At 40.3% G+C, this 12,904-nt stretch overlaps 1 protein-coding gene across 2 annotated transcripts in view; it reads right to left on the reverse strand.

The window, feature by feature from the left end:
* Positions 1-1,428: 1,428 nt before the first annotated feature.
* Positions 1,429-12,904, reverse strand: part of RASGRF2 (Ras protein specific guanine nucleotide releasing factor 2) — a 131,272-nt gene continuing 119,796 nt past the window's right edge. For both annotated transcript variants that reach the window (XM_063320429.1, XM_063320428.1), the window contains exons 22-27: positions 12,395-12,479; positions 11,569-11,766; positions 9,600-9,679; positions 7,717-7,834; positions 6,880-6,948; positions 1,429-6,165 (exon numbers count right to left, since the gene is read on the reverse strand). In XM_063320429.1, the coding sequence (XP_063176499.1) occupies positions 6,073-6,165; positions 6,880-6,948; positions 7,717-7,834; positions 9,600-9,679; positions 11,569-11,766; positions 12,395-12,479 (643 nt within the window). In that variant the 3' untranslated portion in view covers positions 1,429-6,072. The remainder of the gene's footprint in view (positions 6,166-6,879; positions 6,949-7,716; positions 7,835-9,599; positions 9,680-11,568; positions 11,767-12,394; positions 12,480-12,904) is intronic.

Here is a 12,904-nt window from a genome sequence, read left to right on the forward strand (position 1 = left end):
CGATGACCAAGTGCAGATCAGTAACCAGCAGCGTCCCTCAAGGGTTCATACTAGGACCAATACTATTTAGCATCTTCCTTAATGACATGGGTAGTGGGATTGAGTGCACCCTTGGCCAGTTTGCAGCTGACACCAGGCTGAGTGGTGCAGTTCATTCACTAGAGGGAATGAAATCCCTCTTCATCCAGAGGGACCTTCATAGGCTGGAAGAGTGTGCCTGTGCAAGCCCAATGAAGTTCAACAATGCCAAGTGCAAGGTTCTGCACCTGGGTTGGAGAAATCTCCGGTATCAGTACAGACTGAGGGAATGGATTGAGAGCAGCCCTGCGGAGAAGAGCTTTGGGATACTGGTGGAAGCAAAATTTGACATGAGCAGGCAACGTGTTCTTGCAGCCCAGGAAGGCAATCGTATTCTGGGATACATAGTAAGAAGCGTGGCCTGCAGGTCGATGGTGGTGATTCTCCCCCTCTACTCTGTTCTTGTGCGACCCCACCTGAAATTTAATAGGCATCTTTCTATCTTAGACAAATTACCCAGTTATACAAAGGAGAGCAGTAAATAGCGATTAAAGCATATAACAGCAGCTGGAGACATGGTTTTGCAGCCTTAAACTCTGATTTGCTTCAATTAGCAAGTCATTTTATTTCCATGTGACTTGTTTTCCTATCACAAGAGAAGGGTCATACCATACGTACAAAACTAAAATGTTTTGTATGTTTACTTGGGTGTAAAATGTGGCTATACTATTTCTTTAAGTCCAGGAAAGGACACCAGCCAAGAGAAGGCAAGGGATGTTTCCACAAAAGCCCAAACCCAAACCAACACGATAAAGAGGTTACGGACAAAGTTATTTACTCTCTATTTATATAATTCATTCCCTTTTGCCTAACAAAATATTCTATTTAATTGGGTTGTCGTTAAACACCTTCTGAAATCATATTTAAACTCCGCCTGCTTGTAACCTCCTATAAAGGGAATGGAGGTGTGGAAGGGCAGAGGTTTTCCTCAGCTGGAGAAGAATGAGTTGTGCGGCTGGTTCAGTTTAATCTGTTACATGTCTCATTTAGTTATAAATGCAAACTACATACAAAATGCAAACTATCCACTTCGCAGTGGATCAGCATTTCTACTCGTGTATGAAGTACGCTACACTCTCTTCCAAGTTAAAATCAGCCTTATTCCCAATGATGCCCACAGCAGCTGCAATGCAGCATGAGTGGAAAAAAAAGAATAAAATGCAGTAATTCAAACTGGTCTTTCCCAGTAGAGACCCAGAATTTTCTTTGATTCTTGCCCTTCTTATTAATGGCTTGTCCCTTCCCCTCCCATGTTTCGCTAAAAAAATCAGTAATTCAGCAGGAGTAGATTTAATCATTCACCATTGGGGGGTAAAAAGATAAACAGATACCAGTAAGGACTCTTGAAACTCCAGAAAAAAAAAGAATGTTTAATTAGCATATAGGCACAACACCCTGCCTGATATGCCTTACTAACAATACAAACCAATAACCTCAGGTCAAAAGATAAGTTACAATACATGCAAACACATCTGGATTGTGCACTAAGTAACATGTTAGATATAGGTACATCTGTCAGATAAACATACATCTATCCTCCTAAAGAACAAAACTTCAGAGACTATTTCGAAAGTAAAGGTACAACAAAACAACCATAGTTGAGCAGCGTATCGGACACAAAGCATCCTACACAGAGACATTTGACCTTTGGAGGCAAAAACTGTAACAGGCAAATAGCTGAGAGCCAGATCCCCAATTACTTACTTATGAAAAGCTCTCAGTGAAGCCTAAGGTATTATCAGAATGAGGTCTGAAGGATTTTGCCCTTAATGAAGAACAATTATGAGTGGGTAAAAATGTCTCTATTGGTGAGAATTTTAAATCATATACCTAAGTTTAATGTTGCTGATAAGAGTGAAAAGAGGAAAGAGTGAGTATTGATACAGATAAAACAATGCTTTTGTAAAACCCTTAAAATAAATAATGATTATGAAGGAAAATCTGGGATAATGAACATATCCTGAAATAAAAATAAACGTGGTTAAAGTTAATAAATACTTTAAATAGTTATGTTCCTCTTGATCCTACAGAACAATAACCAGTATTAAGAACTAGGAAAGCAGAAAGAGGACGAAGACCTCCTCCTTATTTTTAAACAAGGGTGATCAGCCCCAGTATCATCTCTCACTATTAAGCTACGCGTTTGTGTGTTACAGGACTAGCCGAAAGGAAGGGACGGAATATACACTTACTGCCACTGTAAATTCAACGGATCTATGTTTTCTTCCACATGATGACTACTCAGGGGCTCAGCCCACTAACGATACCGGAGAACTGGGTGGGGGGAGGAGAGGGACAGGGGGAGCGAAGGCTGGGGTGAAGGCAACTCTAACCCCGTATCGGTGTGTGACGAGTGCTCTCTGTCACATGGAAGAGGACGTGTCTGTGCTGCCGCCCAGGTTTCCCAGATTAACTACGGGCTGAATCCGGGCTGCTACTTACACAGTTACAAAATACTGCGGAACCCCCCTCGGACTTTGCTGGCAAAGTGTGCCCACTGCCGAAGGCAGCGGGTGAAATACGCTATCCCCATTGCAGCTAGCCAGCCCGTACACCCTGAGGCGTCTGTGTCCGGAGAGAGCCGAAGGGCGCAGCCCCTCCATGGTGAGAACTGCTGCTGCATCTGACTGGCGCAGCAGGGCTGAGGAGCGAAGGAAGGCAAGTAGATAGGCGCTTCAGCCCTTCTCTTTCTTAGGAATCCTGAATCAGCTGGGCTTTTTCAGCTCCAATTGCAGAAGAGCAAGCCTGCTCTGCTTCCACGGTGTTAAAAGCTATAATGGACAAGATCCTCAAAGACAGCAAGATCGCGATGACGAAGTCCTTACTTGGAGACATCCTCCCTAAAACACCAGAGACAAACAGTGGGTGTTTTACGACTGGGATTTCTACCTCTATGTGTGATATGGCTGTGGTGGAGTGGCACGGAGGAGCGGGTAGCAAGGAGCTCCACAACCCCTGTGCGCTGTACAGGGGGATCACTGCACGAGCTGGTTATACAGACGTACCAGGCGAAGCCTCACACCAAGCAGGTCGCTGCTGCCTACTCACTACTGCCACAGCTCAAACGCCGCGGCAGTGCTGTAGCAGAGGCACTCGGGCCACTTGCACGCGAAGCACACAACCCGGCTGCGGGGCAGACACGCTCCCCGTGCAAGATTTCTGCAGAAAAGCCATTTCCAGCCTGGGCTGGGGCTGCAATGCCGGCCGGGGTCGTGGATAACACCATGCATGCTCAATTCTTTGAGCAGTCACCTCCCACGTTTTAATGAATGCATTGTACCCCCAACCAAAAACATTAATATTAGTCATCAGCAAACCGAACATTACTGTGACCATAACCCTTTTTTTGTTGCTCTGAACACAAAACAAGTATCTAGTTAGTCTAGTGATTCTACTCTAAACTGTGACACTGACCCAAGAGGTAACTTTTGGCATATAAATAGTGGATGCTTTTCCAGAGGGGCTGAACTACCACGTTGTCTACTGATTTTATGATATGGATGCTCAGCACCTTTGAAAAAAACCCATGTCTAATCCTTTGTCTTCCTCTCTGTCCATTTTTAATACTGCAGCACGAGCACAGCACCACCCCTGCGCATTGCAAGCCTTAAAATGCATTCAATGTTCTGAAATGCCGAAGAACCGATAAATGCACATGGAGCACAAAACAATGAACCGTGAGAAGAGGAAACATGAAGAATTGTACCCTGTAACCCTAAGAACATCAAGGAAGTTTGGTAAAATGGGGTACAGGCAGATAAAGCAGCAGTTAATAGCATACAACAGAGATGCCAACTGATATTGACAGTTGTTACACACTTTCTTTGTTAACAGAGAAACAATAAAACCAAGTTAAGAAATCACCTTTTGGACCACTTTTTCCCTGTTTCTTCATTAATTCAAAGATTTTTATGAAACTACTGTATGGTAACTGCTTTTGTACAGAAAATACACAGTAAATTGGTTTTGTGGTCCAAATAAACCATGCTTTTTTTTCCATATCATGCATTGGGATGCAATCAGCTTCTTGTCAGTCATTACTGAAAAGAACAAGCACATTTTTGACAATAAAAAGCTTCTACAAGTAACATTTTCCATGTTCATTTCTACAGCAATCAATAGCCAGAACTATTTAAAAGGCTTCTGGAATTTCCTTTCCTGTTACTGTCTGCATTTCTAATTGAGGAATTTTCCAGTATTTGTGACGTTTCCTCATGCAGTTATTTACAAGGAGATGGTCCTTGTGATGAAGAACCTTAATGAAATTTACAGTTGCTAAGGTACATTTATAAATGCTAGCAGTTACACTCAGACAGAACGAATGGAATTTATTGTGCAGCTCTGGGCTGGGCCAGCGATATAATTAAAGTGCAAATAAAGACAAAAACCACAAGCCAGGCAGATCCATTTTTCATCGCCAGTGTTAAGAAGCATCATGACTGTGGTAAGAAATGTCAGATCAAATAGGCCTAGGTCACAATCTATTTTAAACATCTGTCTCCCTGAGAGGATTTAAGGGAGGTATACAGTGATATAGCCCTATTTCTTCAACTGGCTGAGTATCATTGGAAAAGTAAGGACACTTTTCCAGCCAATTTTTTTTCAACAGTGCTAATACCTGCGTTTTATACTATGATGCACTTTTACAGCATGCAATTGAGCTCACTTTCCATGCAGCTACAACAGGCCACTCTTGATCAGGAAAATTTAGGAAGTAGCAACTAGCTGTAGAAATGACATCTATCTACCTGGTATGTCGCTAAAGCATAGGCTTTGAAAACATTTACAAGTAGCACATTTTCTTAAACATACGCCCATATGCAAATGATAAGTACTAGCTCAGATAAAAATATATAGTTTGTGTTTGCTGGCATTCAAAGTTTGCCACTTATGTGAACAATTTTAGAGCTAAGTCAGTGCCGAATGGCTGAACAAAAAATAGACATTTTTCGAACCGCTGATTCCACGTAAATCGGAACTGTCACTCCAGCTCCTACTGTTCATTGCTGATCGCTACCCCTTGCCAGACCAGACATGTGTTTCTCTCCACAGTGTGTCCAGAAAGTGCTCTGTAGCCTGACTTGTCAGAGAAGCTGCAGGAGGTGCAGAAAAATAAAGTGCCTTTTCCAGGGCTGTGTGCAACATGACTAACCATCCCACTGACTGCATGTCCGGGTTTATTGAGTCTCAGGTATTTCCTTGATATTTCCTTTCTAACGTCGTATTTCCCAGCTGAAGCTTGCAAGGTTGGCAACTATTTACAGCTGTTCAACTAGTTCATTTGCTTCCCATGCTGTAAATACTCTCATTCTGTATTAATGAAAAAATATTTACAATTCATTTATAGGTAAAATCAATTGCCTTAGAAAAGACTGACAAGACATTTAAAGAAGGTAACATTTTATAAAGAGTAGCAGGAAATGTATAGCAAGTATTTTGAACAACTACAGAACTGAAGATACTAGGTGCTGCCTTAAGGTCACTCCAATGTAGCAGATGACTGTTAAGATCCTGTGTTTCAGTGACGTTAACGCGGTATGAAGAGATCACTACCAATACTGCCTCAGCGAACGGACGGTCAGCCATCAAACCAGACCACATCACAGCCATCTCATTTTGCTCATTTATCTTAATATACCTGAGTATATTATCACCGTTTAAATCTGTCCCCTTAATTTGTCACATACGACCGCTAAAATGAGTACCCATTCACAGGGAAGTCTCCTATTCTCCATTAAATGCATAGTCCCTACTGAAAACATTATCTTTGCAAAGCAGCAATCACTTGATCCAGGTAGGAAGCATCTTTGTCTTCCACCTCCGATGCTCATTTTCTTTGCCTGAGAGGGAAATGCTGTGAGGCTCTGTATCTCTTACTGGAAAAGAGAGCTTGCATTCTTCTCCATATTTCCCTTGCTGTCTTTAGGACTTGGCATGCATAATTTTGTTCATTGTACTAAAGCTTTCTGTAGACTCTGAGGCAAAGCTGGCTCTTCAGGCGGGGAGTCTGGGTTCAATCTTTAGGGAAAGCTCATACAAGGTATCTTCGTCTATGATGAGTGTCTTGTCAAGTAAATAGTGGGTGACCTGGAATGGAGAAAACACAGATGAACAGACTGTACGTTACTTCCACAAAAATTTCTCTGCTTTCCTCTTCAGCCCATTTTGGATCCTGAGATTCCCTCACGTTGGTTTCTTGAGAAACACAACAACTCGTTTGAATGGTGTAAAGCTGGACCAGCAGTGCTGCAGGAATCAAGCATGGCCTCTTAGGAATGGGCACGTCCTCAGCCAGGTTACCTAAGCCCAGGTTACTCTTCTGGAGTCTGAGATGAAATCTTCCCTAACGGCACGGACTGGCTTTGGGAAAATTTTCATTGCTCCCATGAGGGACAAGGGGAAAAGACCTGCAGGATGCACACAGCATCAGCAGGTGCTCAGGCCACCTCCTGTCCCCTAATCCCGGGATTCTGGGATTCCCTGGGGAATCACGCTTCCAATTGGGCAAGGAGAAGACATTTCCCTTTGAACCTGTTCCCTAATACCCCAGATCCACGAAGGCTGCAATCCCGAGACAGCTTCCAAAGGAGGGAAAAATTTGCTTCTCTATACAGTGTCAAATAAAGAGTTTCTGCCCGGGTGAGAGTACCGCAGCCCCAGAGCACCCGTCCGTATTTCTGTCTCTGTGCGTGGGAGCAGAACACATTGATTCTTGCTTTCAACAGCAGCTGTAGCTTACAACTAATTGCGGCCACAGCTTTGACTTCATTAGCAGGTAACAGTGCCTAAGAAGAGCCTTACCTTCTGCTGATGGTCTATGCGGTAGGAGGTCTGCTGGAACTGGCGTATCTCCCTGATAATATGTGAGATCTTTCAAAAGAATACACGTATATGAGTAAGTACAACTGCATTTTGACTTCAGCTAAGCCACATAAGGCAAGAATTTTGCCTCAAATTATGCAATTTATCATGCGAGAAGGGAAGGGAAGGGAAGGGCAGAGATCTTCTCCTAATGGCTTCCAAGGATTTCACTTCCCTAAACTAACCATCTATTTTTCAGTCAGCCTCACGTGAACCACCTTGTCTCTCCTCACCCCATGCTGATTACCTCTCTTCTCTTTGCCTCGAGTGACTGCTGCAATGTGTAGCCATAAGAAGGGCACTAAGATGAGATTAGAAGAGAAATTTCCATACTTTCCTCTGAGGAGTTGTTACAAAACATTGTGTGCTAGTTGGAGAGAAATCAACTTTAAAATGCTTTTTTTTGATAGACTCTAGCACACATGAAAAGAAGACTGCGATTACTGCTTTCTGATGAATCACTACATTCCTTTAATTTTGGTTATTTCAAAAAGTCTTTTCTTGCCCCTTCACGAGCTTTGGACAGCTGCTTTTTCTGTCTGTCGTTTCTCGGATAGCAAATTGAGGGTAATTCACCCTGTAAAAATATTCAGTTTACCAGAAGGTGGTGATAGAAGACTGGATCAAGCAATTGCTTTTAAATAGCTACCTATCTTGCATGATGCCAAAATACTTGTAGGTCTTAAAAGTTAAATTCAAAGGAGTTATAATTAAATCCATAATTAATGCACATAACGTAACACCTGTTGGGAAAGCACATCAGGAGCTGAAAGTTACCATTCTCATTTTGGAAAAATTGACAAGGCCTTCCTCAGTGAAGTTTGGTGTCCCTTCTTCAATAAATGCCAGGTCCGTCAGGTACATTCCAAGGTAGGGAACGGCAGGTGGGTTACAACTGTGAAACAAGAAATCATCGTATTTGCCAGTAGCTAAATTTGCAAACTAATTTTTTTGTAACTCGCACAAACTCTTTATTACTTAACATACTTCTAATCAGCAGGTTACATTCACTTCGAAGACAAAGAGCTTCTCTGACTTCGCTTGAGTTGCATTTGCGTTTGGCAAATGGAATGTATTCTGTCCAATATCTAATATTAATCGCAGATAACCTTTAGTAAAAGGTAGAACGGTAACATGACGGAGTGAGAGAAAGGACAGGTAAACTCTGGAATCTGAGAACACCTTCAAGCACACTTCAGTCCTACAAACAGATCCTACACACAAGTCATGTAGGCGTCTTAGGATGCATGTATGGGCATGTGTGAGTGTGTGCACGCGTGTGTGGAGATATATACACATATATATGTATATACATGCACATATATACATATACTTAAACATAATACACATATGTATGGATATATGCATGTATATACATATGTATATGTAAATGTATACCTATATGTATATACTATTCTGCCAAAGTCTTCAGTCCTTCTCAACAGTAAACACAAGGAAGAACGAGAACGATAGAGAGGCAGAAAAGACGTTCTAGAAAACTGGGAACAGAGACCCTAAAGAAGAGGGATTTTCAGATTTTCTTTTCTGGGAGGGACAGGAGGAATGGGATAACGATTGTTGCTCCCCTAATGCAGTAGTCACTGCTCCACGCTCACTGATTCTTGCCTCAGCAGAAAGAGTAGCACACGTGGTTTTCTGAAGCTCTGGCGTAAGAAGAACGCAGAGTGCTGGCTGTACTGTCAACGTAGGCAGACCGCTGACGGTGCTTAGCAGTGCATTTCATTCTGGGTATATTTTATATTATGAGGATGACTGTTGTACACAGGCAAGCAATATATTAACTGAAAGGTGTATAAAAATACCTGTTCATATACTGAGAGTAAAAACATTTTTAAAAAGGTGATTAGCTCCCCAACAATATTTTTTACGTAAAAATTGACTAACTTGAACTATATATATTTTGAAACATTCCAGTAATTTCTCTAGTAGTTAAATTCTTTGCTTCTCTCAAGATCATTTAAAGTAGTGAGTTGTACCACTCAATCCTGGAAAGCCGACTTCAAATTACAAACTTGCAAAAATAAAGGTTTTACACGGACGCAGCTGGACTTGATCCATAAACTGTAGAACCCTTGTCACAGTATATTTTGGATACCAAATTTACATAAGGTCAAGCACAATTTGTCAAATTAATTAAAGAAAAAAATATTGAAGGACTACTGTACAAAAAAAAGCAGGCTGTTTTCCAGGGTAGCAGAGTACAGCAGGCTGGGAGGCTACAGGAGAGGAAATACCACGGTGCATTTGTCCTGTCCTAAACTTCTTATCTGGAACAAGGACTCTTTGTAATCCTGTTATCGTGTAAGAACTTTCATTTATAAACCTACCTTTACACTTATTGAAAAAGTTTATCAGTGTAAGCAAAACCCCAACAGGGAACATTCACACAGAATAATAGTTTAATTTGTTTCAGTGGTTCTCTGGAGATATTATATTTATCTACCGGGGTACTAAATCACAGGATATTCAGCAAAACAATAATGCCAAAAAGAATAAACCCATAATTTAAAAGGTTATTAGGTAAAAATATTATCCAATATTATATTAATTATTAAAGCTTAATCAAAGCCAATTCATCTTTAACATGTACTATCCACTGCTTATAACAGAACACAACTGTATATTGTAGGGAAGCATACTTTTTGAGTGTTTCTCTGAGGTTTTTAAATCTTCCTTCAGATGACACAGTCTTCTGAAGCTTGTCCATGAGAGCTTTTGTCTAGAAAGAAAATGCATTACAGATGTCATTGTTGTTGCACATAAATGACTGGGATTAGATTTTTAGAAAAGGTGTCACCAATTAGCATCTTCACCCCATTTTCAAAAGTAGTAATGTACGCATTAGGAATTTAGCTTTATTGTAGTTCCTAGTGCATTTCTGAAAATGGAGATTAGGCAGCATTAAACATTTTCCTTTGAGTGATACACAGAACCTGTATCTACGCTAATATTATGAGCCTGCAAATCCAGGAAAAAACACAAGTTCATTAAATTAATGGTTACCAATTCCGTTTACTGTGTGTTCAAGAATATTAGCGACTTGATCTTACATGTTGCCGAGGATCCTCAGCTGCGATTACTGAAATTAGTGACAGTACTGTCCTGCAGCTTGCACTAAGATGGTTTTGCCTCCAAGTTTCTGATAGAAGCTGAATATGTATTTGAAAATATATTACTGTCTTATACAAATTACTTTCAGTGGGCACCATCAGAGCCTGGTTACTTGATAAGTGAAATAAATTTGCTTTTCAGTCTATTTATGCTATAGAGTTGAGACAGTATAGAGAATAATGAGAAATTTGTCATTTTTGAAACTGAATTTCCAATTAAGAGAAAGCTGTAGGCAGTAACAGACACTTTCTTTTCCTTCTAAATGGCAGGCTGATGAAACACTCAGTTATGTTTCCAATAAGTACTGGAAAACTTAGCAAGAACATTAATCTGATGGTTTTTTGGTCTTTTTTTAATTGAGAAGTTTAAAAATCAAACAAATTCTAAACATAGAATTTTGTGGAGGTATATTCTTTTATAACAGTTTGTATTGAAAGGATTTAAAACACATTTTTAAATAAAAGGACGGAGCACCGTTTATAAAGCGGCTGAGAGAAACTTGACTGGAGAAGGCAGTACAGTCAGAATGTATTTTAAGTGGATTTCCTTGCTTCGGCTGCTTTGACGCTTTGCAAAAGCTGCAGAATTATACGGAGGAGGAAATGAAATGACAAAAGCCCACCTTTTGCACGTCAATTAGCCAGATCTAACATGGGCAGCCCAAAATCTTCCAATTAGCTGGAGTGAACTCTGTATCCAAATACTGCCTGACTTAGAAGTGATTGGCTCTGTCCTACTGACCTCCTTGCTCTGTTATTCCACCATACTAAAATATTCTCTCTCTTTTTTTTTTTTAAATAGTAGAAAACTGAGATTCAAATCAACCAATTTCTTCAAACCATTTAAAACAGAGAACATAAAAGACTGGATACTCTTCATCCTGGCTAGTCTTTTTTTTCTCTTGTCTTATTTTTGTCACTGACAGTCATTATCACAGCCTTAGCCACGCTGCTGACACTCTTGGTAGCAAGGTAAGGGTTAAAGGGAGGTATTCACTGCATCTAAATGGGCCCCTAAATGGCTGTCTACAGTCTCTTACTGGGTATCAAAAAACTCACCACCCTGAGAAGAAGCGCTGACCTTTCTACCGACTTTCTGCACAGGCAGGGAAATACGTCCCCTGTTTTAGGCACCTGAGCTGTCTTTTGTTATAGGTAGTATCCGCATAGATGTGTATATCTGAAAATACCTAAATTTAGTCTTCTCAAATACTTCAGTACTTCAGGCTCGAGTTGTAGTCTTAGGCAGCTGCTGATTCAGTTGAAATCTGTTTGATCCCACAGATATTTAATTAATGATATCATAAAAAAAGGATAAATGAAATACAAAAGACCTTCACATGAAATACCAGCACCACTTGGTGCTTCCAGCAAATAGTCAGAGTATTATAGAAGTAGAAATATTTATGGGAGAAATCCGATCTCAACACGTTGTTCTCTGAACAGCACACTGACGAAGGAAATCTAGAAACCCTACTTGTAATCGCATCTTTCTTACCTGTTTGGATACTTTACCCCAAGTTTTCTTAAGTCTGTAGATTGCACTTCTGTTCAAGGCTGACGTGATTTCTAACACACCATTATAATTGTGCATACATCGACAAATATCGGCTACTGCTACCCACTTTTCAATCGAGTTGGCCCGGGAGCTGACATCAGCGTAATTCATGATTTGGGAGGCAACGAGGTTACTCATCTGACCAGACAAAGTGGACGAAAATTAGGACATTTAAATATAATCCCTTTCAACATACAATTATTTAATGAACAAGGCAGAAAAGTCTAATTCACAACAGAACTTATGGTTCTCAATAAAATCAGAGAAAGTGTATTCAGAACAGTGTTGTAGGGAAGTCGGGGGAGTGATGATATGAGAGAGTTAAGTAAGAGATGCAATGGGGAGTATCTTCAAGCCAACAGTAATAAAACTGGTTGTGAAGTCTCTCAGTAAAATTCAAGGAAAATGGTAAAAAGCAAAGATACGGTTGGGGATATAAAGGACATTCACTAAACAGAATCGGTGTTATATTTTCATTCTCTGGAGAAAATTTAGTTTCTTCTGTAAGCAACAAGGCATTTTAATAGAGTTTAAAATGTTCTACTCCATTAAATTGCTATTGAAATGCTGAATACCAATTATTGAAAATGAGAATTTTCTCATCCTTTGATTTAAAAGGTTAATCACAAAAAGACATTCAGTCACTACTAGATAAGAAGTTACATCAGATTGTGGAAAAAAAAAAAAAAAAGATATTTTTCTTCCAGAGGTCATAGACAGTGTCAATAGAGTTCCTAGAAAGCAATCTATATTTAAGAGTACTTACATCATTAAAATGTTGACTAGTTTTCATAATATAGGGTGTTCTCTCATTTTTATCCACCTTCATCCAGCCCTGCCCAAGAAACTCTCTAGACAATGAGGGGAGAGAAAAGAACCAAACAACAATGTCCTTAATAAACAGTACAGAGTCTCTGTCTGAAACCGTAGCCTAAGTGGATTTCGAGTATACTTCATTTTGTTAGAAGCTAATAACATAGCTTTACACCAATTCCAGCGTTTCACTATACCATTTTTAATGCTGCCTGAAGCAGTGAACACTACAAAGAAGACTTATTTTTCTTTTAATCCCCTCCCCCAGTCCCCCCATCCTAATTTTCATCATTGTGATCCTATTTGAAATTGGTCTTGTCAGCTTAACATGGTTATATCCATGTTAAACTGCTGTATGAATGAAGCTGATTTGACATTCCCTCCCAAGAGACTGAGCACTTCCATACCACATTCACCCTGCACTAGCCCAGAGCCTCAGACCACAGATTTTTTCTCTTAGCGA

Source organism: Chroicocephalus ridibundus, chromosome Z (genome assembly GCF_963924245.1).
Source record: "Chroicocephalus ridibundus chromosome Z, bChrRid1.1, whole genome shotgun sequence".
Classification (NCBI taxonomy): Eukaryota; Metazoa; Chordata; class Aves; order Charadriiformes; family Laridae; genus Chroicocephalus; species Chroicocephalus ridibundus.